The sequence below is a fragment of the Malaya genurostris genome, chromosome 2 (assembly GCF_030247185.1).
Source record: "Malaya genurostris strain Urasoe2022 chromosome 2, Malgen_1.1, whole genome shotgun sequence".
Taxonomy (NCBI): domain Eukaryota; kingdom Metazoa; phylum Arthropoda; class Insecta; order Diptera; family Culicidae; genus Malaya; species Malaya genurostris.
In genome coordinates this window covers 104,058,803-104,085,702 of record NC_080571.1, presented here as the reverse complement: position 1 = coordinate 104,085,702, position 26,900 = coordinate 104,058,803, and the positions used below count along the sequence as shown (strand labels likewise).

Below are 26,900 nucleotides of genomic sequence, written 5' to 3'. Positions count from 1 at the left end.
CAAAAACGTACCACATATGCCATAGCACGCAGAATAATTGAAAAACGGCTAATTCGATCGAAAAGCGGTAGCCGTGCTTCTGTGACCGCTGTTACTAACACTGTCTTCTTCACTTCAGGAATATCTTCGTCCACCAGTGCAGGCGGCACAACAATGATTGGATCTGCAATACGGAGCATTGTTGGTCCAGTCCACCAGAGCGAATGAGACTCCATGTTCTTCGGGGCGATTCCACGCGATAAACAATCAGCAGGGTTCTCCTTCGTTGGGATGTATTTCCATTGAAATCCCTCAGTCGTATTTTGAATTTCTCGGACTCGATTGCTGACGTACGTTTTCAGCTCACTAGGTGACTTTCGAATCCAGTACAAGACAATTTGCGAGTCACTCCACATAGTCACACAACCAAATTGTATATCGAACGCAGCTAGTATCTTCACAGTTAACCGTGATAATAGCACTGCCGCCAATAATTCGGCACGTGGTGTGGTGATTTGTTTCTGTTCCTTTGTTCTCCTGGGTAACACTCTTGACTTGCTGCATACTAACTTCATCTCCGCTGTACCGTCAGTTCGTTTCAATCGTGTATAGATGCAGGCGCCGTACGCGAGCTCTGAAGCGTCTGCAAACCCATGGAGCTCGATGTCACTGGTTTCTTCGCTCAAAATCCATCGCGGGATTTTGATATTGTTTAGAGTTTGTAACTGTTGGTAGTACTCTATCCACAACTGCGCCATATCTGCAGGAACCGTTTGATCCCACTCCAGGTTCAATGACCACAGCTCACGCATAATTAATTTAGCAGCAGTTACCGCCGGACCTACAAAGCCCAACGGATCGAATATCTTTGCAATTTGACTCAAAATTGTTCGTTTTGTGTGAATAGCGTACTTGTCGACTGGATGTGTAGAGAGCACTACTGTAAATTCATCTTCGACAGGGATCCACGCCACACCCAGTGTTTTCATAATTGTGTTGATACTCGAATCCTTGATTTCAATACCACGTTCTCGTTGGACTTCTGGGATGTCCATCAGTAGTTCTTGGGAATTCGAGGCAAATTTGTGTACACAAAAACCACCCTTTGCCAAAAGAGCTACGGTCTGATTCTTCAATTCAATGATTTCCGGTAATGTATCAGCTCCAAAGAGCGCATCATCCATATAGCAAGATTTCTGGATCGCCTTCGAGGCTAATGGATACTGTACTCCTTCATCTTCAGTCAATTGACGGAGAGACATCGTCGCAAGAAATGGCGATGAAGCTAAGCCGTACGTTACGGTTTGCAAGTCGTACGTTTTCAATGGTTCATTCTGGGTTTCCCTCCACAAGATTCTCTGATACCTTCGGTCGTCCTTGTGTACCGCGATTTGCCGGTACATTTTAGAGATGTCGGCTGTAAACACAAATCTATGGATACGGAAATTCAGAAGAATCGAGACCAAATCATTTTGTACAATTGGCCCGATCAATTGGGTTTCATTGATTGAAATCCCCGTATCTGACGCTGCTGATCCATCGAAAACCACACGTAACTTTGTAGTAGAACTAGTGGGTTTCAGGACATAGTGGTGTGGTAAATAGAAACCCTGTGAATCATCGGGCTTCGGATTCTCGATCATGTGACCAAGTGCTTCGTACTCCCGCAGGAAGTCACTATACTGTTGCTTCAGCTCAGGAACGCCGTTCAGACGTTTTTCCTATCCATAAAATCGTTTTTCGGCCATGCGCCTCGAATCTCCCAGTAGGATCTTCTTATCATTGAACGGTAAACGCACCATATATCTGCCGTTTGCCATTCGCTGATGCGTTCTTTCGAAATGTTGCACGCATTCTTCTTCAATAGTAGAATTAAATCCTTCGATATCGCCGAACGACTCAATTTCCCAAAACTTTCTCACCAATGTATCCACGCTTTCTTCGTAGGCAGTAGCGGAAAAGGAATGAACGACTCGAGAATCTTCGTTCGGAACTGGTCCACTGAAAACCCATCCAAACTGAGTTTCTTGTAGTAAAGCACCACTTCTTGGTAGTTGAAGTCGACCTATCATCAGCATATCAAAAAATACATCTGCTCCCAACAACATGTTGATCTTGTCGGGGACATGGAATCTTGGATCTGCGAGTTCAATTCCGCTTGGGAGAGACAAGGTACTAATATCCACCTTACTACTTGGCAGAACTCCCGTGATTTTGGGAACCACAAGCAGTTCCATGCAAACCGTGTAGTCGTTGACACGAGACGTCACTTGGGTATGGATCTTGAGACGAACTTTGGTCTGAGTATCGTTCAAACAGCTGATGTGCACATTTGTTGGATGCTTCTTTAGCGCTAAAAGAGTCGCGAACTGCTCGGTCACAAAGCTCGTATGCGACCCAGAGTCCAGTAGTACTCGACAGGGATACTGTTGACCGCCCTTTCCGCGGACAAGAACGACTGCTGTAGAAAGAAGTATCTGCTTTCCCAAGTTTTTTGGTTGCGCGCAGAAATTAGATTGTTGCTCTACATCTGTTGTAGCTACAGTCGAACCGCTCGTTGATGACTGTTCAAGAGTTTTCGTTTGCTCTGCCTTCTTTGTGGACGGTGACGACTTTCCAGACTCTTTCGCACTATCATCAGGATGGAGAATTGTGTGATGAGGTTTCTGACACTTTTTGCAAGTATGTTTCGACGTGCAGTTGCTTAGTCTATGCCCTTTCTGGAGACAATTGAAGCAGGCACCAATGCGTCGCAGGGTATTGTACTTGTCGGATAAGTTTACGTTCTTGAACGTATCACATCTCCACAGCTCATGATTATTAGAACATTGCGGACACTTATCGGTAACAGTAAGTAAGGTACTCGTCTTTCCCTTCGCTTCTTGTACGTTGCGTACTGGTTTTTGGTTTTTCAGTACTTGCTTCACTGCAGGTTGAATCTTTTCTAACACCTTACATCTTTCTCGTAGAAACTCAAGAGTGTCGTCATATCCTGGTAAGTCATCGTCTACGTGGTTCAATTCCCAGGCTTTGCGAGTTTCGGTGTCTAATTTGGAAACAAGGCGATTGATCATCATGCACTCCCCTAATCCTTCTACAGGAAGACCAAGGTTCTTTAAAGCTTCAACATTTTTCGTGCATGTGTCAATAAGTTTTCGGAGATCGGACGCATTTTCGCTCAGTAGTTTTGGAAGGTTGAAAAGAGCATCAATATGTTTATCAATAATGAGCCTTTTGTCTTCGTATCGCTCAATCAACATCTTCCACGCAGCATTGTAATCATTATTGTTCATGATTTCTTGGTCAATAATACCTGCGGCTTTGCCCACTAACGAGTTTCGGAGATGGTAAAGCTTAATACCGGGAGCTTCAGAACTGTACCGCTGCATAATCGTCTCGAACATAGATCGAAAGGCGAACCAATTCTCATACGTCCCATCAAACGTGGGTAACGGAACCTTCAACGGTGGTAGGTGTAGCGCAACTTCGGATGTCCTATTCTGCATACTTTGTAGCGGCTGGATGGTGCGAGCAGCATCTTCCTCCATCTTAATGTTATCATCGATCAATTTAGAAATATAGATGAATAACTCACCGTATTGCTGCTCAAACCTAACATATGCTTCCTCAGCCTCCTCTCGTACCTCGTCTTCAACGTCCGCTTCAAAAACTCTCTGATGAAGCTGGTCGTATTCCGCAAAGGCACTCTCGATGGTTTTTAGCTGAAGCTGTAAGAACTGTTTACACTTCAGATTCGGGTTTGGGACGTCCTGGCTAGATTCCAAACTCGATCGCACTCTCATCAATTTATTTCGCACGGAATCCATTCGGCTGTGCATCACCTTCATTGCTGCCATTGCTTTTTTCATTTCTTCTTTGGCTTTTTTCTTCACTTTTTGAGCACTCACTGATGGGGTTTGATTTTCTTCTTCGTCCTTTTCTGGTAATTCCAACTTTCGTGGATCACCCTTTTTAGCCCTCGGCATTGGCGTTTCGATCGACATTCAACATTTACTAATCCGATTCGCGGCTCCTTCACGAAATTATTACGAGCACAACGAATTTACTTGTTTCATTTCAAGTAACGCGTTAATCACAACCACAATGTAGAACCAGTATTCATATCGTGTTTACAACTACAACTGAATCGGCGTTCTAAGCCGGTAGCCGAGTAAATTCACAAATGCACACTGTTTAGTACGAAATCGCTCACTGCACAATAGAACCGGTAACACAAACGCGTTGTTCCCGCATTCAACGTCGATCACTTAGTGATAAATCTAAACTATGTTAGACTTTCCAAATTCAACCACAATCGGTGGTGTCAGCAACAAATGATTACTCAGGCACAATCACATCAATTTTCCGGATTGCGCCCTCAGGGCTTTTTCTTTGCAATCACCATGTATGAAGGCAAGCTTATTTTCTATATGTCGAACCGTCGGTGGTCCGATTTCAAAATGGCGTCGTATTCGAATGCTTCCCGCAGATAGCTTCTTCACGCAATGGCGTCACTTCGCACTGTCGTTTCCGCGATAACGAGTACACCAGTCGGTGTTCGGTTTCAAATAAAATCACTAGAATTCCAACATTTCCGCGAGAAAGTTGGTCAGAACTCCGTAACAGGATCGATCCGGTTCGAAAGAACCAAAAAATGTGCTGTTCGGATGCAATGGACTGTATCGTTACAAAAATAAAAAAATCGCGTGTGCTCTCGGAGCAGTCAAACTTATAACTAACTTTTATTCAGATCGATTACAATGGTATGTGTATGAGAATGAACTGGAATCACGGTGTTTCATTTCTTTGATGGTTGTCGCGTCTTCGTGGATCGAGTTGCCAACCTAACAGGAGAAAAATTTCTAAATCGACCTCAAATCTTTTCCAATTGATAGTTTTTATCAGTAGACGGTCAAACAAACCGGTTTCGGTTATTCTTTCGAGAATCGCAGTATTATATATGATAGTATGATTGATATGAGAAAGGCATCATTACACCACTAGGTGAATTAAAACAGGTTTTTTACTTTGTATTCAATATACCGATATATGTTATCTCTGACAATCAATAACACGGAAAAAAAACATTCCAAATAAAACTTTACCTTTAAAGCTAGACGGAAATTGATAGGTTGAATGAAGAGATAATTTAGTAAAAAAGAGTTATCAGAGGTGAAACATTGAAAATATCTGATATCTGAAAGGAAAAAGAAACTCCTGCAATTGTCGCCTTTTACGACATGGAACCAGGAACCCAGTGGATCTATCATTGATTCATTCATTTCCGTCGGATTCCACACGGCATCTGACTACACTACAAACCATCGTCCGAGTACGAGACAAACAAGTGGTTTATTAATGGTCCCAAACAATAGGTAGACTTCTCTCGGATAGCATTTTGCTTTTTTGAAACTTTCACGCCGTGTATTGAGCGCACGATTTCTCTCTCGTCAGTACATTATATAATCACTCCGAGCAAAGAGTACCAACGACTTATATAGTCGTGCCAATTTCGTGAATATTCACGAGCTACGGAATCTCAGTTGGCTACGAAGCCCGTAGAAAATTCAATCAAGAGTCGTCACATTTCTTTCTATCTCGCGACTAGAATCGCTATGACGTGCCACTAGTGTTCAAAGGTTTGTTAAGTCGACGACAACCTCATATCTTACTCCTTTTACAACCCACGTGTAATTTGTCTTAGTAAAGTTTACGATCAACCCTATTCTGGTTGTAACCCTCTTTAAAAGCCCCTTCCACAACTCTTTGATCAACGCCAATAATGACTGTCATTCGCAAAGCCAAGAAGAACTTTGAGAAAGCCCTTACATCAATAGGTAGAATTAACAGCTTTTTAAAGAGCTGAATAATAGTATCAAGTATCGAAAGTCAAGAATCTTTAGTGATTAAATATGATCATTTCACCGTTCACGGCCGTTAGACATACGGCCATTGGGCATAAAACTGACATCAATTTTGATTAACATAAACTTTCGAGAACAAATTCTCCCTCTTCTCAGCCGCAGCCAATACGTGGAGCTCTGAACTCGAGCATTTTGCCTTGTGCATCGAAATTGCTTGTATCACATGTCATATTCATTCAACTTAAAATTGCAAGTATCTCTTGTCGCTGTGTTCGTGTCTTTTCTGTGCATATGAGTTACTGCACAGATTCAAGAAAAGAAGAAATTACTCAGTTCAGATCTGAGATTGATTGATCTCTGTCACTTTGGCTCTGTGAGAACTTGTATGCACACCTTCCAGAGAAGCTTCAGTGGCTTAGGCCAGAGATGCTAGGTTCACAGATTTTCAATGTGCTGCAAAGATTTTAAATATGACACAGATTTCTGAAATCGATCACATACTGACAAAGAGTCCCTAGCAGTTTTCAAATTGATACACAGTTAAAACTATATTTCCTGCTGAACATTTGGGAGTAATGAGTCCTTTTTATTGGTCGTTGAACCATTGTTTCCGATTTGCAATAATGTTTTGGAAAGTGTGCACAGATTTTGCACAGACTGATTTTTGATTTCATCAGATTTTTGAAAAAATGACCTGACATCCTTGGCTTGTGCTTATGGTAGTAGAATACAAATTGCTATTTCAGTTGCAACGTTGCCCCGGCTTTATTGATGAAGTTATTGACAGATTTGCTTGACGTGCAGCGTACCGAATTCTTCTATTGTATCGATGATACGAAATAAATTTCATAAAAAAAATCGCATGCAAGAGCATATATATGATTCAGTCTACTGGAAAACACAAGCGAATATACGTTTCTCAATGTTCGAATCCAGGCAAAGAAACCAAACCTGAAATATGAATCTGAATTTCGATTCGGAATTCAGTTCCAGAATCCTGATCCAAAATTCAGGTTCAGAATTCAGGTCAACAATTATGGTGCAAAAGTCGATCAAAAACGATATTGTGATGATACAGAGCAATCCTTGGCCATGTTTAAAATAATAAATCAGATTTGTTAAGTCGATATGTGACAATGGATGAAACATGGATCCATCACTTTACTCCGGAATCAAAATGATCAACATCTGAATCAACTGCAACCAGTGGCATAAGCATCCAAAAGTATTTTTGGATGTACACGGTATAATCTTCATCGACTGTCTTGAGAAAGGAAAAACAATCAATAGCGGATACTACATAGCATTGTTATATCGTTTGAAGGGGGAAACGATATAACAATGCTATGTAGTAGGGAAATCGATCTCATACGTCGAAGAAAAAAACACTGTTTCACCAAGACAACGCAGCGAATGACTTGTCGATACAAACGATGGTTAATTTGAACGAATTACACTTCGAATTGATTCCTCATCCACAGTATAGCCCAGATCTGGCTTCCGGTGACTAATGGCTATTCACTGATCTTGAAAAATGTTCTCCGGTGAGAAATAAAGGAAATATTGGTGAATATAAAGCCTACTCAGAGACCAAAGATAAATTCTTCTACAAGCACAGCATTGAGAAGTTAGAGAAGCATTAGAATGATTGTATTACTCTTGAAGGACATCACATTGATGATTAAATTCAATTTTTGGCAAGCGAAAATGTGTTTTCTTAGTTAGTCACAAAACTTATTGAGTGATGTGTTACTCTAGAATAACTAGTAGGAATATATATTACAAGAAGCAAATTTTATCTTGAAAAGTACGTTTTATAATAACTTATTTATGAAATAAAAACAAATCAATTTGTGCTAGAAGCACAAAACCTTTTTCTTTTTCTTTTCGTTCGTTTTCGACTCTTCTGTGTAGCAGGATAAATTGATATGTGGTGAAATTTAGCAGTTCGTCTTGAACTGCATGCTTAATACATAAAAGTTTACTCTGTATTAGTATCACAGTATTTACTAAATTACCTGTGCATCGAAGTGTCGAAGATGAAAGGCAAAGAAGAAAATTAGGAAATTATAATAACACTAAATGGTGTGTAAAAAAAAAAAAAAAAAAAAAAAAAAAAAAAAAAAAAAAAAAAAAAATGGTGTGTATGATTAGAGCCGTTGTACACCTCTAGGGTCAGCACAGTTAGATATGCTAGAGCATTAACTTATTTTTCACAAAAGCTGCCTTTAAGCGACCCTCAAATGAGACGATGTTATAGTCAATTCAAACTATTGTCAATACCGTGAATCCAATTTGTTTAAAAAACAAGCTTCTTAAGCTTTTATATTGCAACTACTGAACATTGAAAGAAGATTAAAATATACGCAGTTTCCGTTTGGAGCTTTTTTTAAAGCGGTCCTTAAACGAGTTAATGTTTTTGTCAACACTTGAGATTTTGACAAAACTATTGATAGTGTGATGGCAAATGACCACGTGTATTTAAATGGGATTAACGTTTTGATGAAGGATTGACAAAATATTGCAAGAGCATTCATACTTCACGGGCCAATAATCATTTTAAATAGATACACCACTTACCGGTGAATCCTTCCCAGACTGTGAAGATAGCTCAGCCCACGCAGTACTCCATCGCAAATCGCCGAAATTTCATCCTCCTTCAGTGGTCGCTTGTGTACCTCGATAATATCGGATGCCGAGCCGACGCAGTATTCCATCACCAGCCAGGCGGTGTTCTCGTGCAAATAACAACCCTTGTACTCGATCGTATTGGGATGGTTCAGCTGCCTCAAGAAACGAATCTCCTTCAAGATATCCTGCCACTTTTCCATGCTTTGTTTGCCCATATAGGACATCTTCTTGATCGCAACGATCTCTCGAGTGAGATTGCATTTTGCATAGTATACCGCACCGAACGATCCATGACCGATCTCGCGCAGATCTTCGAATATCTTCTCCGGATCATGTTTGTTGAAAAGCTCAGCTATCTCAGGATCCTTCAGACTTCCAGGCCTCATTATAGGCATACTACTGGTTGTAACAGTAGTACCGAAGGGGGAACCAACTCGTGGAGAAAAAACACACTCACGCACAAACTATAACTACACACGCGTCACGTTTCGATTATTACTTCTGTATATGGATTTGCGCTTTGCAGCTCTCTTTCTCGATGCCGCACGATTGATGGTGTATTTTTCTTCCACTTTATATGCGATACACTCAATCTCTATCTACCAGCGTTGTTGAAGCTTCGCTTCCAACGCTGCATTCGACCGATCGGTTATGATGAACTCAACCGCATTCGCTATTATTGTCATATGTTTGTAAACCGATTAGACCACTAGGTGCCACATTACTATTTTTGTTCTAACATCAAGCCTGCCGAACACTTCCCCTCGCCCCTGATATGGGTACTGTATTGATCACAACTCGACCAATAGATGCACATTTTCACGGTGCCACCTCCTGGTTGTTACTTCCACCGGGACGGTATGCTTTGGCTGTCCAAATTCTGTAAGTAGAAAAGAAAAGATGAAAACTATTACAAAAACTGTCGACTAAATCTGTTTCTGGGAATGAACAGAAGCAGTATAACCTTGCAGCATGTAAACACAATTAGTCGTTGCAATGACTAATTGAGTAGCTATACTATATATCGGTTGACGTTAGTCTGTCTACTGATATACGACAGTTATTGTGTGTGCGCCGGAATGACAGAGAGAATAGGCAAACGAAGGTTATATTTAACAAAAAAGTGTAAACTAGCACTATCCACAAGTTGCTTGTTCTTGGCCTTAGTTAGGTATTTCAAGCGCAGAAACTAAATAGAGAGCATGATTAGGTCCTTGATTGGTTTTCGATAAACGTCTCGTAGATAAAATATTAAAAAATATGCTTTTGAAAATGATACTAAACTGAATTTCCAGTAAGTTTGAAAGTCTACAATTTTATTTCTAAAAAAAAGTAATGTACAATCTAACAACCTTCCGCCTATTGAATAATGTATCTTGATATTGTGTGGCAAATATAACGGGACAGAAGGGTTATCATTTTCAACAATATTCAAGAATATAACCAAATAACCATTGATTGAAACCGATCTACATATCAGCTTTGTTTGTATTTTCTTGATACTTTAGTAGTGTTTCCTACTATTATGAAAAAGAAAAAAATGCTATAGTACTTGAGTCTAAAAACATGCCAAGAAATTATATCAGAAAAACTTTGTATAGACATTTTGAACACTTTGTTGACACCAAACTAGAAACAGACTGAGAAATATAAGTGATAGATACATGGGGAATTCTGATGTGGCATTTCTCTATGCCGCAAGATGTACAGATTTGAGGAGGAAAATTAAAAAACTCTCTAGAAATGAGATTTAGTAAATCTCAAACGAAAAAGACAAATGGAAATACCAATAGATCCTTGGCTAGGTTTTTTTCTCTTGTCGTGAATAAGACCTTCTTTACTATGGGCGCCTTTTCAAAATTTACCCCGCACAAAAATGGGTAGAACTGAACTACAAAAATAAAAATGACGACTTGACGTCTAATTTATAATAGCAGAAATGTTTTGGAAAATTTCTAACGAAATATTAGTTTTTAAACTTATAGTTTCAACTTTTAACTTTATCAATCTTTTGGCAGCCGTTTACTGAGAACGATATATGGAGTTATTTTAAGGGCCTATTAGTACTAAACTGAGATGCTATGATAATGATTGAATAACATGATAGCTTTTTTGAATCTATAGTTTAAAGTTTTCGAATGAACCGATTCTTCTGAACATCTATTGCTCTGGTCACAATGAAACTTTATGCTCTGTAGTTACTCTCATCGTAACAGTTCCAAGAAAAATTGTCTTGTCATGATCCTCTATTTGGTTATAACAGTAAATGCCCAGACAGTTCAACTATTTATCCTGCTCGGAAGCGTTGTTATTTTCAATACATTGTTAAACGAAGGAAGTTTTGATGTGGAACACATCTTTATTTTCTATATAGGGGTGCAAATCAAAAACTCAAGGAAAAATACACGTAGAAATGGGGTCAGGTTTAAATACTTGAAGCTCAGTCTATTTTGTATCAATTATTAATATTATTTCATCATTTGATTGGAAATATTTCTAAGTTTCGTTTTGAATGTATCAAGCCACGTATTTTTAATTATAAATGATTGAAATTTTGATTAGTAGCGAGCACTGTACTATTTTGTCTACTAAAAATCTTCGGCATACCGGATTTTCCTGCCATAGACGACGGTTTTGAAGGAGTAAGCGATATATCAAAGGGAAAGCATCGCTCTGATTGGTCAATCAACGCAAAACCGAAGCTGTTGGAAGCACACAAATCTTTAAATAGAAGCAAAATTATAGCTAACGTTTCAGTCCTACGCGTAGAATGCTGGAAGTAGGTTGTTGCTAGACAGCAAGACAAAAAGTGCCATAAAACGATTTGAAGCTTTAATTGGTATGCTCCGATCTTGTGTCATGCAAGCTCGGATGAAATTCCATGTTATGTCGTTTCGCCTGAGAAATTGACAACTACCCTAGGGTTAATTTTGAGTGCTTAAGATTAATTTCTAATTTATATTAGATGAACTCGATTGATAGTGAGAAAAAGTTTATCGCTTAAACCGAAATCGCAGAATGGTAGAGAAACTTAACGCTATAAAAATAACTGCTTGCAAAACTTGAACACCAGCTTGGAGAAGAGAAGCTTAAATATTGAAATCCGTACCGCAAGCATGTACAAAGATATAATTGTATACATTTGGGATATTGGTGTAATTTCGTAGGCTATAAAACAAATACAAATCAACACAAACAATGTTCGGTGTTGGTTCCTAATCAAGATCAATCTAAGCAGACTCTCGTGCAATTGCGGACTCAAAAGTGTGACGATTGATTGAACTGTTTGATTGTAGAATTTTGGTTGCCTTGTTCCACATCAATGGCTCGAACAACCCTATGGGGCTGATCCTTGGAGTTTTTCTCAAAGTTCTTCTCACGTTCTCTTTATTGCAATTATTATATCACTTCGAATCATTTTAATTTTAGTGCAAAATTAGCCCAAATAACAGTCCATCCGTCAAACTTTGAAATGGGTCACAGTTTTAGTTAAATTTAACTGCTCGACAAACAATAACTGCTCGAATGTCAAATTTAAACTTAAAATTCGATCAAATTAAGCAAAAGTATTCTAGTAAAACAATTTTATTGCGGGCGAATCGCCATGTTCGTAAACGAAACAAGGGACACGGAGGGGAGGGACAAATTTGGCTCACCACCTTCCAAACGACTTAGAATATCCATTAAAAAACTATAATCAAATACTTAGATAGTAAAAGAAGCGTGTGAAATAAAGTAAACTATACCACATGAGAAGAAGGAACGCAATGGATAAACTCAATTTCCCATTGGACCCCAGCCTCTGCAGGAAAGTGACTAAGGAAACAATACACTGAAGTCGTTTTTATGCGAGCTTACGTACCGCATAAAAAAACCGCATAACTCTGAAAATCCGCATTAAAAAACCGCATAACTCTGAAACTTCGCACAAAAAAAACCGCATAACTCTGAAACTTCGCATAAAAAAACCGCAGATAGGAAACCGCATAACTCTGAAAATTCACATAAAAAAGGCGCATTGAAAACCGCATGAAAAAGACCTTAGTGTACAAAACATGATAGAAGGAGTTGAACGAAAAGCCCAGTTATTCGCATTCATTTAATTTAATTTTATTTCCCATATTCTGTATGAATTCAACATGATTTCATTTTTGATGTGGAACACATATTTATTTTCTATATAGAGGTGCAAATTAGAAATTCAAGAGTAAATACAAGTAGAAAATTCGACGTGAACATTTCAAAAGGGCCTTAAAACAATTGACAGATTCTCTTTGTTTACTTTCTTTTTTGATTATATCTGCGTTATTACGCAATTGTTCGTTACATGTATGATACAATTACAAAGCTGTAGATATTTTCTTTCATTCTATATGCAAATTTGGTAAGTGAACGTGAAAATTTAGGTGTTATTAACAGAAGAGAAAGTAAACAAAGAGAATCTCACATTGGTTTATGTGCCCTTATGAAATGTTCACGTCGATTAATGTGGTCAGGTTTTGAGCACTTACGGTTAAGTCAGTTTAGTTTCAATCAGTAATTTATTAATTAATCAACTGATTGGAAATATTTCTGCGTAATGATTTGAATGTTCATAACCATGTATTTTTTATTGTATACTAGCTGACCCGTCGAACTTCGTCTCGCCTGAAATTATTTTTTTAAATTTGTGTTTTCGAACAGCAGAGTTGCCAAACGTTAATGTTTCTTTCCATTATTTTACTGATTACTTGGCTTACAATAAACGAATTACAACAAATTCATATCCAACACAATAACTTCGTCCCGAAGAAGAAATATCATCAAGAATTATTGTGGATATGTTCAATGCTTTTGTTACGCAAAAACTAAACAAATGCACCGTTTTCCATCTCATCCTTCGAGTCAGCGTATTGAACAGAGATTGTAGATCTATCTCAAACTAAAGGTTTGACATATGGGATGATGGATTGGATTGAATCATATCTGACTGGTCGTAGTATGACCGTGAAAATTGGCGACTGCGTCACTCCATCATTCATCGTGAGCTCTGGTGTTCCTCAGGGAAGCCATCTAGGACCATTCATATTTCTGCTATATCTAAATGATTTGAATTTCGCATTGCAATGCATGAAGCTATCATTCACCGACGATTTCAAACTGTTTCATCTCATCAAATATCTGAAAGACTCAAACTTCTTGCAGTCACAGTTGGATGTATTTTCTAACTGGTGCAACGTCAACAGAATGGTTATCAACGCCTTCAAATGCTTCGTTATCCCCTTCTCTCGTAAACGAACCACGATCATGTATGATTACACTATTTCGCAAGCTGTACTAAAACGGGAGACATCAATTAAGGATCTAGGAGTGTTATTGGATTCAAAACTTTGTTTCAAAGATCACATAGAATATACCCTGTCTAAGGCATTAAAGATGCTAGGATTCATCTTTCGCATCTCAAAAAATTTCAATAACATATACTGCCTGAAATCGTTATATTGCGCTCTAGTTCGCGAGTATGCTGTTGTTGTTTGGGCACCATATTATCAAACAGATAAGCTACGCATTGAAACTGTTCAGTGCAAGTTCATTCGTTTTGCTTTGCGTCGCCTGGAGAGATCCATTTAATCTTCCAAGCTACGAAAATCGTTGTAGACATACACTTCGATTTGCTATCTGTCCGCCGTGATACACAAAAAGCTGTTTTCGTCGCGGACCTCATCCAATCTCGAATTGATAGTGCAGATCTCCTACAACAGCTAAGTTTTGACATTCTTCGGCGTAATTTGCGGTTTAATCCCTTTCTTAGAATTCCTCGTGCTAGAACTAATTATGGGTTTATTGAACCGTTTTCGAGTTTATGTCGCGTATTCAATACTTGCTCTGATGGATTTAATTTCAATTTATCTCGTAACGCCATTAAAACCCGTTTTCTCCAAATCTTTTCCCTCTTGTTTTATTAGGATAATTAGTCAATATGAATAGTTGTTAGTTAGCTTTGTAATTTAAATAAGGGTAATTAAAGATTTCGTTATGTATCATTTGGTCAAATGTTATTTGTTGATACAAAAGATGAGAAGGTTTTATGCCTGCTGGAGAAGGACAACCAAAATCTCAGCTCCAGCAGGCTTTTCCCTTGCTCCTAAATAAACAAATAAATAAATTAACAGATGGATGAAAAAGAGATGACCAAGATAAATACTTTAAATTGACCCCACAAATTTCCAAAAGCAGCCCTCGGGGATTGTTGTTTATCATTGAATATTAAGACTTATTTGTACTGAAGATGTTTAAAATTTAATAGCAAATCCTTAGGGATTATCGAAAGTAATAAACTAATTTTGAACGATTGTCCATAACCTACTTCACCGCTAGTGATATTACTTAGTCGTGTTTGATGAATGTTCGTAGCAGGATAATGACAGGATTAATTTTCGATTAACGAATTAGCGATAAAATGAAAAATACTTGGACATTCGAAAGTTCAAATTACCCTTTTATCAAATATTGTGTCCATTAACTTTGACATGAACGCTATATTCGTTCAAGTCGAGCCACCACATCGGTTCGCTTAGTATTCAGTCCTGAGAATCAATATTCTGTTCTAGCGGAGTGAACATGAGGAGTGATTATACCAGTATTCTTCTTATCGTTAAAGCCAATGTATAAAACAGCAGATCTCACAACTAATGGTTCTTACATGCCACGATTTCTCCTTCAGATATGATATTCACGATTCGCATATGGTAATTCGTCAAGTAATCCAAAGTTCGGAAAATGAAATGATTTGGCTTAAGCAGCTTACAAATGTCATGAATACCATCCGTTTTGAAGTAAACCACTCTTGAAAACTCACTCGAATCGGCTGAACAAACGTCAGCATGCTAAATGCAAGGAAAATATTTTCATCTGAACTCATTATTTCAACAGCAGAATCCTATCATTGATACGTAAAAAAATCGTTACATAATTTGATTTGTTTAACTCACGGCCACGATGGCCAACATAATTCATCTAACTACATCTACTGGTAAATGACATTAGAACTTGTGCTTCTGTTTACGGTATAGCTAAAACAGTCATTTGGCAAGTAATGATTTTGATACCCTATTGAGCACGTGTTTCCAAATGACGAATCAATCATGCATGTAAAATCTCCACCCAAATCTACTCGTTGCGCGCCAAACGATTTTCCAAAGATCTAGTATTCTTTTCTTCAACGGCGAAATACTGAGCATCTCCTTGCGCGCCAAACATCAATTGTAGATCTAGCAATCATTGGCGACTTTTGCAGTGGAAAATTCCATTGTCCATACAAAATAACTTTATTGGTTTTTCCCACTTTTCCGGTAAGTTTTCCTAATTTTTTTGATGTACGAACCCGGTGGGAGTAAAAACTGATCAAACAAAAAAAAAGCATCTCAATCCGTCCATCCGTTCTTACGTGATGCGATTACAAAGAATGATCTCTGCATTTTTATATATATAGATCATTGAAATGTTGATTAATGGCTACCAGTGTCCTATTTTGTCTGCTAAAAATCTCCGGCATACCGGATTTCCCTGCCATAAACGACGATTTTGAAGGAGTAGGCGATATATCAATGGGGCAGCATCGCTCTGATTGGTCAATCGATGCAAAAGCGAAGCGGTTAGAAGCACGCAAATCTATAAATATAAGCGAAATTATAGCTAACGTTTTAGTCCTACGCGTAGTATGCTAGAGGTCCAGCAAGACAAAAAGTGTCATAAAACGATTTGAAGCTTTGATTGGTATGTTCTGATCTTGTATCATGCGAGTTCGGATGAAATTCCATGTTACGTCGTTTTCGCCTGAGAAATTTGAAACTACCCCAGGGTAAATTTTGAGTGCCTAAGATTAATTTCTAATTTATATAAGATTAGTTCGATTAATAACGAGAAAATTTTTATCACTTCAATCGCAGAATGGTAGTGATGGTAGATAAACTTAACGCTATAAAAACTGCGTGCATACAAAACTTGAACACAAGCTTGACGAAGAGAAGCTTTAATATTGAAATCCGCATCGCAAATATGGACAAAGATATAATTGCATACATTTGGAATATTGGTGTAATTTCGTCGGCTATAAAACAAATACAAATCAACACAAACAATGTAAAAAGATGCAAAAAAAAAAAGAACACAAACAATGTTCGGTGTTGGTTCCTAATAAAGATCAATCCAAGCAGACTCTCGTGCAATTGCGGATTCAAAAGAGTGACGATTGATTGAACTGTTTGATTGCAGATTATTAGAAATTTTGGTTGCCTTGTTCCACATCAATGGCTGCGAACAACCCCATGGGGCTGATCCTTGTAGTTTTTAATAAAAAGCTCTACTGATTTTCATACATTCTTTTTTTAACAAGTTTTGGTTGTAACACTTTTCAGAAATACAAACATGTAACGGCTTTGCCCTCTAACAAAGAAATTTAAATTGATCAGAATTTTACGACTGAATCCAAATAGATTGAGGACGGAGTTCGCGTAGACAAACGTCCAGAAAACAAAAATACGCACAACACGCAATACATCGTCATTTATATGACATGTTGAAATGTTAAATACTTGTCATATTGTAACTCCAGAACCGGAAATCGGATTCGAATAAATTTCATTAGCAGTAATAAAATAAGACTTAGATCTCTCTAAGGCTTATTGAAGGTTGGTTAAGCCACATTTAGGAAATCGAAGGGAATTTGTTTATGATGTTTTATCAACTATTTCCGCGGTTTCGGGAATCGGAAATAAAGAACCTGTTAATAGCCGAAGATGTTTTATTTGATCACCAACAAATAAGACCAACAAATTGGAACATTTGTTGGTTTAATTTCAAATGGCTTTTCTCGGAGATGGCTGGACCGATTTTTACAAACTTAGACTCAAACTAAAGATCTTGTGGTCCCATACAAAATTCGTGAGTTTTGTTTGGATCTGACTTCCGGTTTCGGAGTTATGGGGTAAAATGTTCCAAAAAAATAAAAATATGTGTACTAATTTTTCTCATAGATGGCGTTACCGATTTTCAAAACCTTACATTCAAATTAATGGTCTCATTATCCTTCACAAAACTTCCGAATTTCATTTGTATCCGACTTTCGGTTCCGAAATTAGAAGGCGATTAGTGTAAAAAATCCAATTTAAATTTACTTACTCGCTTTTCTCAGAGATGGTCCGATTTCAACAAACTCTAATTCAAATGAATGGTCTTATGGTCCCACACCAAACTTCTGAATTTCATTTGGATCCGACCATCGGTTCCGGAATTATAGGATAAAGTTTGTGAAAAATTTTATACCATCACTTAGAGGGGCGAAACAGAGAACGAGAAAAAATGTAATCTAACACCAAAACTACTCCATTTGATATAGAGATGATCGGGCATAGAAATTCTTATACCCGAACCCGACCCGTACCCGAGTGATCAGCAAAAAAAATTTACCCTTGCCCGACCCGTACCCGATTAAAAATTAGAAAAAATACCCGTACCCGAACAATAAAAAAAAAAATTACCCGTACCCGAGAAAAAATTAAAAAAAATTACCCGTACCCGGCCCGTACCCGTTTAAAAATTACCTGTACCCGTACCCGACCCGAATGAGTAGTAAAAATTTTACCAAAATTCAGGATGTAAAAAATAAAGTGTTTTAGATAGCGAGCCGTATCAGGCTCTAGTTGGTAAGTAAAATACATTAAAATCCTTGTTTACATTTAAACATATAAATACACTGTGAAGCAGGAATAGATTTTCAATGTCTTTGGTACTTTATACTCATTTACAAATGTCAACAAAAGGGAGTAATATCTACTCAAATTATCCGAGAAGCATATTTACCCAAAATATCGTAATACCCGTTGTATTCAATTTTGGGTATGTATGGTTTTTACGAAACAGTGCGACTTTTGATCCAATTTTCTAGAGCCACAAATAAGTGTGCTCAATATCTTGACACACAAATATAAATTCACATTCGAATCACTTGAAAAATCACGTTAAATGGTTCCAAATGTCAAATTGAAAATTATACGTGACGAAAATGAATGTTACGCGAACATCCCCTAAAATGAATAGAGTATCATCGATTCGTTTACGTGAATTGACCAAACATCAAATAATGTACGCGTATTCCCGGTGTGAAAAATTCAATTTTGAAAATGGTAAACAGTAAGTCCTTCAAGTGTAAGTAGTTTGAACATTCGTGAGAATGTGTTTTTGGTTACAATTTTTTACTACAAAGCAAAATGAATGATGATTTTGATTCAAATTAATCTGTCAAATATGCCCGTTTTGTAAGCCTCACAAACCCACACTCACGATGTTAACGGTAGCTGGTGCTTTTTTACAGTCATTGAACTTCTGTGCCACCTCCGGTGGAACCCTCAACGAGTGAATACGGTGAAAATTTGAGTATTTCGCGAGAAAAGATTCTCACTCGTACTTTTGCGACTCCACGTTGTCACGCATCGAGATTTTCACTTGTAGTCCAGTGAAAGGAAACGAAAATTAACTGGCAATATAACCCAACTTGCTGTGCCATCAATCGGTGTCACTTCAAGTGAGGTGACACCATCCAGAAATGAAGAATAAGAAGAATTTCTATGCAGATTTTCTGAAATTTTCATGTTTTTATGGTTAGAGTCCTAATGATTTATATGAAAATTTTGAAAATCTTCAATCAATATTTGAAATAACAGTTTTCTGGTATCTGAATGTGATATGAGTACTACACAACATTTTATATATGAATCAAAAAATTTTTACTGGATTGCGCATTAAACAGCTTTAAAATGGCAGTCCATTAAAAACTACGTGAAAAGTAGGGTCTGACCGCAATATCTTAGAGCTAAGGCAGTGTGTCTTATTAAATATGTTATAAAAAGTAGGGTGGAAAATATTCATATAACTTTTCACGTAAGTATGATTGATCAGTTTTTTTAAAAAAGAAAAGAAATGTTTTTTCTGGAAAAAGATGCCAGTTGTCATGTCTGGTCCTAGGCGCGAATGTCAAAACCCCTTGAATCAATTTGTTTATTTTTCGGAAGAACTGTTTTGCAATAAAAAATTCTCGTCAACGTGTAAACATATTTATGTGAAGTACAGATGGTCGGGTAATCGATCAGAAAAAAAATTTACCCGTACCCGACCCGTACCCGAGTGAGTAGTGAATTTTTTTACCCGATCCGACCCGTACCTGAGTGAGCAGTAATTTTTTTTTTACCGTCCGTACCCGTCGGGTACGGGTACGGTTCGGGTTTCGGGTAAAATACCCGAGACCCGACCATCTCTAATTTGATAGTCATTATCAGTAGACAACCAAACAAACTGATTTCGGTTATCCTGGTTCCCAGTTTCCGATTCCGGAGGACAGGAAATAGTGGTAATATTTTCAAAAACGGATCTCACTAACTTTTATCAGTGATGGTTTAACCAATTTTCACAAACTTAGGTTTTAATGGAAGGTCCTGTGGTCTTGTACGAAATTCCAGAATTTCATCCGGATCCGAAACCTGGTTCCGGAATTATAGGGTAAAGTGTTTTAAATTTTTATACCTTCACGCGGGCGAAACAGAAAACGTGAAAAAATTATAAATCGACCAAAAAACTACTCCAATTGGTAATTATTATCAGTAAACGGTAAACAGTAAACGGAATCGAAGAATTCTATTTTGAAAAATACCACAGTATTATATATGATAGTATGTTTGATATGAGGAAGGCATCATTACACCACTAGGTGGATTAAAACAGGTTCTATCTAGAAAAATCTATTTAGTGAGGACTGGTTTTGCGAGTAAAAAAATGGTCGCTTAACCTGGTTTAACCCGATAGAACCAAACACAAAAACTGAAAATCGGTTTTTATCTCTATGAGAATTGAAGTATGGGTGTTAGAGAGCATATCTGTACTCCTGTATCGAATACAAAAATCGGTATAAATACCTATAAATCGGTATAGTAGGTATATGTTCATCCGATTAAGATTAGCAGTGACGGTAAAAATCCTAATTCGGCTCATTTTGCGAGGTTATGTCATTTTTGTGCAAAATCTTATAGTAGGCTATGGGATCTCAAGGTGAATCTAATGTCGTTTTCGCTCAATGCCAAACTGTTTGTTCGAAGCTAGTTTCGAACCTAGTTTTAACGTTTTTGAACTGAAAATCGAAACTGCCTAGTTTTTATTTCAGGTTTGCTCAAACCCCCGTTGCTAAGTGCGAACCCAAAACAGTTTCGTGAAAAGTGTTTGTTTGACGAAACTCATGTACACATATTTCTCCCCGAACTGAGTCACATGGTACATAATATTCGGCCCTTAACATCTCGATTCGAACGTCGGTGTTTGCGGAGAGCAACACAGACGTTCTTTATGAGAAAGGCAAAGTTTGAGTCAAATGAGACAATACAATGAAACGATGAAAATTTACTCTTACTACAGTTTTGGGAAAATCATGATCAGAAAGAAATCATTTCACGATCACTCGTAAAAAAATCAGTTTAGATTTTCTAAAAAAAAACTGAAAAAATCACTTCCGATATTTTCATTTATGAAACAAGCATCCACAAAACTCTAAACATCCAATTTCCATCAATAAAAAAAATCTCCACTGAATAAATTCGCAACTGAGAAATAATGACTGTGGTATTTTCTATGCACGTAGGGTGATTAATATGAACAAACATGTTTTTACCATATTCCAAATAGTGATTATAGCAACGAAAAACTGTTTTAATTCCATTCGGCTGATTACATAGGATTAAACCCTATTTAGCATGAATTAAATTCACAAAAGTAACAAAAGCGCTGCATTGTCAGCAAGTCTCAAACACACAGTAGGCGCAGTGTTTGAATCAGCAGTCTGCGGTAATCTGCGCTCCTGTTACTTCTGCGTACATTATTCAAGATAAATTGGCTATTTTTTATTCAGCTGCATCACATGATTTGAGATTGTTTTTATTGATGTTTTTATTACTATTCTAACTATTAACAATCACAGCACTTGCTACTTTTATTAATGATATTACTCCCACTACCACGGTAGCGTCGAATAAACTTCAAATATATCACCACTATTGACCCACTTATCAACTACCCTACGCATACTGAACATTTTCAGAAAGGTTCAGTTTTTGTTCATCGATGAATTTATTTATCATGTATTTAGCTATAAACATTTATTTCCCAAAAACCTTTCGTTTGAGAATCATATCAAATATATTCAATGTGCGAACTTTTTCTTGAGTATCATCGAGCAGAATGTTTGCTAGCGAACTTTTCACAATTGATTTTTTTCCATGCAAAATGCAAATAAAACTTTTCCCAAACTATACCTAATTGTTACCTAATTGTTATTGAATTATTCAGACTTAGACCTGCTGCGTCATACTATTTGCAATATTGTTACTATACATAAATAAAGAAAATGTAATCTCGCTCAATTTACTGACATATCTCTTCACATGCGCATCAGACTTTACAGCATATTCGATAATGTTGTAATGAGATTGGTTGCTCGAAGGACATGCAGGGGATATTAGATAAATCGAACAAATCACCATGAGATTTGTTAGATGAAAACACACCAAAAGAAACAATAATTATCATGGCCCCTACTTCAGTCGTCCTCCTTGCCACATATTTTTTGACTGGGCAGGTGCTGCTTCCCACTACACAAATGTCAGTCTGAACCTTTTCTTTAGCATGCGGTAAATTTTCTTCGAGAAGTACTCCTTTTCGCTGATCAATCTCACCGTCTGCAAACCAACATAAATTGTTCCATGCTTACCGATCTTTCACGGATGATTTCCGACCGGAAACAGTTAGCCGCTACTGACGAAGAAATATTTCTTGTGCCATCTAATTTCGGGGAGCGCCCCTGCAGATGACGTTTTGTGCTTTCCAATGCAGTAATAACACGATCCGTAACCAACACAACGTCTAGGAACTTGGACACCTCTAGGAAGTATTTATCCCGTTCGAATGGTGCTATGCAGATGTAACCTTCGGTGGATCTAGCTTGTGGGCAGGGTTGGCCACGGTCAAGACAGAAACTTTCTTCCCCTACGTTCGTTCGTTCACTTGTTCGTCGGAACACAAAATGGCGATTGCACACAAAAAAATATATAAAATACACACAACTTCACACCGTTTTGAAGGCAAAAAGGAGTGAACATGGGTCAACTCACACTCACAATAGACCAAAGACGTGATTGCGGAACACCAGATGAGTCCTGATAATTTCTTTGTCGATTAAGCAATTTTCAATAAACGAATCGCACTGCTTGTCAACCTTTTTCTCTTGTGATGAAATTTATTATCTCATGTATCCATTCCAGACGGTCAAGCAGCAGACATAAAAATAAGAGCACTATTCTACGTATTTCGCATACCACACATACGAGCAGAGATTCGTACCATTGCAGCAGCAGGTTTGCCTCCTCCGGTGGGGCGATCAATCGCCAGACATTTTCACATTCGGTTCTTTCTTCTCGAGCCTGTACTCCACCCAACCCGGAAAGTCCGGTGAAAGATGAATTTATTCGGCCAGATACTGACCCCCACGAATAAATTCTACGTAGGTTTATAAGCGTTTTCCAGTTCAATTTTCGCACACGCACAACGAACGAACGCGACTGCAAAATTTCTAGTAGTTCTCCCGACCTCATCGAACAACACACCACTTTTGCTCACTTCTCACTGAATGTCTCAAGTCATATATTTTCTAGATTTCGTTTTCAAAAGATCCAAAGTGACAATCACTTCGAACGGAGAAAAATGAGTTTACATATTGTTAGAGAAAAAACTTAATATAATTGAAATCAATATACTTCTAATTTCACGAATCACCTATTATATCCTCTCACACGAAAAAACTCCAAATCATTGTTCATTCATTATTATATTTGCATTTCATCTAAACATTAGTTAAAACTTGACATTTTATTACACGGAGAAAAACTATGGAAAAATAATCATTTTAAGTTGGTTTAAGGACTATTCACACATATCCGGTCCGGTTCAGTGCCGGCACGACACCGTGCACGGATACTTATATTATTTCATTCGTTTTCTATGCGCGCATTCACACCCATCCGGCACAGTGCTGTTTCAGTGCAGCTCGCCGTCAGTGTCGCGTCCGTCCGGCAAACTCAAATTCGTCGTCACCGATATTTTTCATTTTCACTGAAGTCGGTATGTCATTGCATTGGCTGTGCCGGAACGGAAACAGCAGGGAAACGGAACGGAAAAAAAAAAAAAAGTTAAAAAAAAAAAAAAAAAAGTTTAAAAGTTGAAACTTACACAAACATATTTTTGATTGGCATATTGTCGCAAAACTGAAATGTAGAGGCGGTGCTTGTTTAGAAATGATACTTTCAGCAAGAGTTGTCAAATCGGTAGGAAAATTTCGAAATACTCCACCTTTTCAACGATTTCTTATGAAAACGGGCAAATTCATTTGAAAAATCGTAGTAGAAGTTGAAGAAAAAGTTTTTACTCTAAGGGGGTAATGTTGATCCTAGTTCATTGTGCGAAATCTACCGTTTATTCAGAATAGAGCATTAAACTTGGTTTGATACCATTTTTAAAATGCCTGGAAATTACAAATAATGTATCCAAAATAAATAATACTCGATCGCTATACATTCTAGTACTCGAGAAATCAACATTACACCGGTTTTTGTTTAAAAAAATGTTGATCTGAAAGAACCTAACCTTACCCAATTTCACACATTTCTGAAGATTTTCCATGTTTAATCGTAGTTTGCACTAACAAAAGGAGTAGTAATCACTTTGAAATCAATTTTCTTCTACTCTGAGTGTACTTTTATACTGATATCTATTTGTACTATTGAATAAACGATAAAAATGTTGCAAATCACTACTTTTTACTTTTTTATTTATGACTTCTGGTCAGTCAGTAATTTTTACTTTTTTCGGTATTTTAACGATATCAAACTAACTAGAGATTATAAGAGGAGAAAGAATATGAAATCATAGAGCCATAGTCAAGGGTGGCAAAAACTCGCTCATAAGATTTGATTTTTTCCATTCATCAGCTCACCACATGATTTACGATGCAATCCGAAAAATGATGGTTAAGATGAAAATCATCGCTGATTTAAACAAACACTCACCTATACAGAGCACCGCTGACATCAAATTATGATGGTATTGATGGTTCTCAGTTTCGATTTCATAGCATTTAACTCTCATTCCTAGTTTCAAAAAGTGAGTACTGAGTTTGGCATCACTGTACCGAGCTACACCGGTGCCCGCATACGCATGGCTGCCAGATGGCTGACTAAACGCTGCCAGCTGGAAAAATATGGCTGGCAGACATTCTGGTGACCGGCTGCCTCACCGCTGCCAGGAATACAACTCAAACGATACAACCGTATCCACCAGGATTTTTCCACATTGAAATCTTTGACATTTCAGCGAAGGTGAGAAGATGAAAACGCTCGGCTAACTTGGATACAGGCGACTTTGTTTTGTCAAATTGGATTTGACAACCGTAACTGAATCAACTTTGGTAGCCTTCTGGTGGCCATGGCTGCCCAGGTAGCCAAAACGCTATGCGGGTGAGTGTATTCTTAAACCACAGAGCTGCCAATACAACCCAGAATTTCGGTTGCTGGTACTCAAAACGAACACGAGCATTAATTTACGAAAACAAATGTCGAACCGTAGTGTGATGTATACCATAAACGATTGAATTTCATGTCTCGAGCTAAACACAACTGGCTACTGAAACGAATGCGTTCTCCAGCATGCGAGAACATGTCTTGAGAAATGGATTGAAATGACATCGATTCGAACATTGGCCGCCCATGGCAACTCTGGTGGGTGGGGAATACAAGCGAGACAGTTTCATAAGAATCTGATTCAATGTGTTGATGTACAAACACATCAAATCACAACTCACAAATCGTCTCTCAGTGGGTTCTAATATTTGATGAGCACTCAGCGCTCATCTGCTGATTGCTTGACACTACGATGTTGAGACGATGTTTTCTGTACACAAATGGTTACCCAGTTACTCAACTCGTTCAGCGATGCTTTTAAAACCGATTTGCAGGTGAGCTGAACTCGGTGATGATGAAGTACTGAGTTGATTATTGCCAGCCCTGGCCATAGTACTCAAGGAAGAGCAAGGATGTGAAGAATAAAGTGCGGAAAAGTGAGACGTGACAAGGGTCATTTAAGTAAGCAGAAGGCTTCTCGTATCTAAACTTTTACCTTCTACCAGAGGAGTCGAACTTAGGCATCTTAAAGATACGAGTCATCCGAGTCTCTGATATGTCAGAAAGTAAAGGCAAAGGTCGTTTGCCATTTACTGTCCGAACCGGGAAAAGTAAAGTTACGAGAAGTTGTCACATTCTGCCCACGACGGTTTCTCACACAATGTGTTTCATTGTGTTGATATTTTCTCATCTCTATACAGTTAGTTATAACACCGGAATGGAAGATTTGTCCGAAACTATTGCTTGAGTGCCTGGAGTTGTAGCGTATGGCTATGCGTCCCAGGGTGCAAGCGGCGCACGGACAGCGCTCCACTCATCGCTGTGTGTGATGGAATCCCATCAAATTTTTTTTTTTTTTTTACTTTTTACTTTTTTATTTATGACTTCTGGTCAGTCAGTAATTTTTACTTTTTTCGGTATTTTAACGATATCAAACTAACTAGAGATTATAAGAGGAGAAAGAATATGAAATCATAGAGCCATAGTACTCAAGGAAGAGCAAGGATGTGAAGAATAATAATAATAATAATAGAATCACTTTTCCGCAATTTATTCTTCACATCCTTGCTCTTCCTTGAGTACTATGGCTCTATGATTTCATATTCTTTCTCCTCTTATAATCTCTAGTTAGTTTGATATCGTTAAAATACCGAAAAAAGTAAAAATTACTGACTGACCAGAAGTCATAAATAAAAAAGTAAAAAGTAAAAAAAAAAATTTGATGGGATTCCATCACACACAGCGATGAGTGGAGCGCTGTCCGTGCGCCGCTTGCACCCTGGGACGCATAGCCATACGCTACAACTCCAGGCACTCAAGCAATAGTTTCGGACAAATCTTCCATTCCGGTGTTATAACTAACTGTATAGAGATGAGAAAATATCAACACAATGAAACACATTGTGTGAGAAACCGTCGTGGGCAGAATGTGACAACTTCTCGTAACTTTACATTTGCCGGTTCGGACAGTAAATGGCAAACGACCTTTGCCTTTACTTTCTGACATATCAGAGACTCGGATGACTCGTATCTTTAAGATGCCTAAGTTCGACTCCTCTGGTAGAAGGTAAAAGTTTAGATACGAGAAGCCTTCTGCTTACTTAAATGACCCTTGTCACGTCTCACTTTTCCGCACTTTATTCTTCACATCCTTGCTCTTCCTTGAGTACTATGGCTCTAT

The 26,900-nt window shown here is 37.9% G+C and overlaps 1 protein-coding gene across 2 annotated transcripts in view; it reads right to left on the bottom strand.

Annotated features, from left to right (window-relative positions):
• Positions 1–23,129, bottom strand: part of LOC131433111 (serine/threonine-protein kinase Tao) — a 31,109-nt gene extending 7,980 nt beyond the window's left edge. The window contains exons 1-2 of one of the 2 annotated variants that reach the window (XM_058599929.1): positions 22,261–23,129; positions 8,424–9,354 (exon numbers count right to left, since the gene is read on the bottom strand). In XM_058599929.1, the coding sequence (XP_058455912.1) occupies positions 8,424–8,869 (446 nt within the window). In that variant the 5' untranslated portion in view covers positions 8,870–9,354; positions 22,261–23,129. The remainder of the gene's footprint in view (positions 1–8,423; positions 9,355–22,260) is intronic. The other variant, XM_058599930.1, reaches the window with a different exon arrangement.
• Between the last annotated feature and the right edge of the window lie 3,771 nt (positions 23,130–26,900).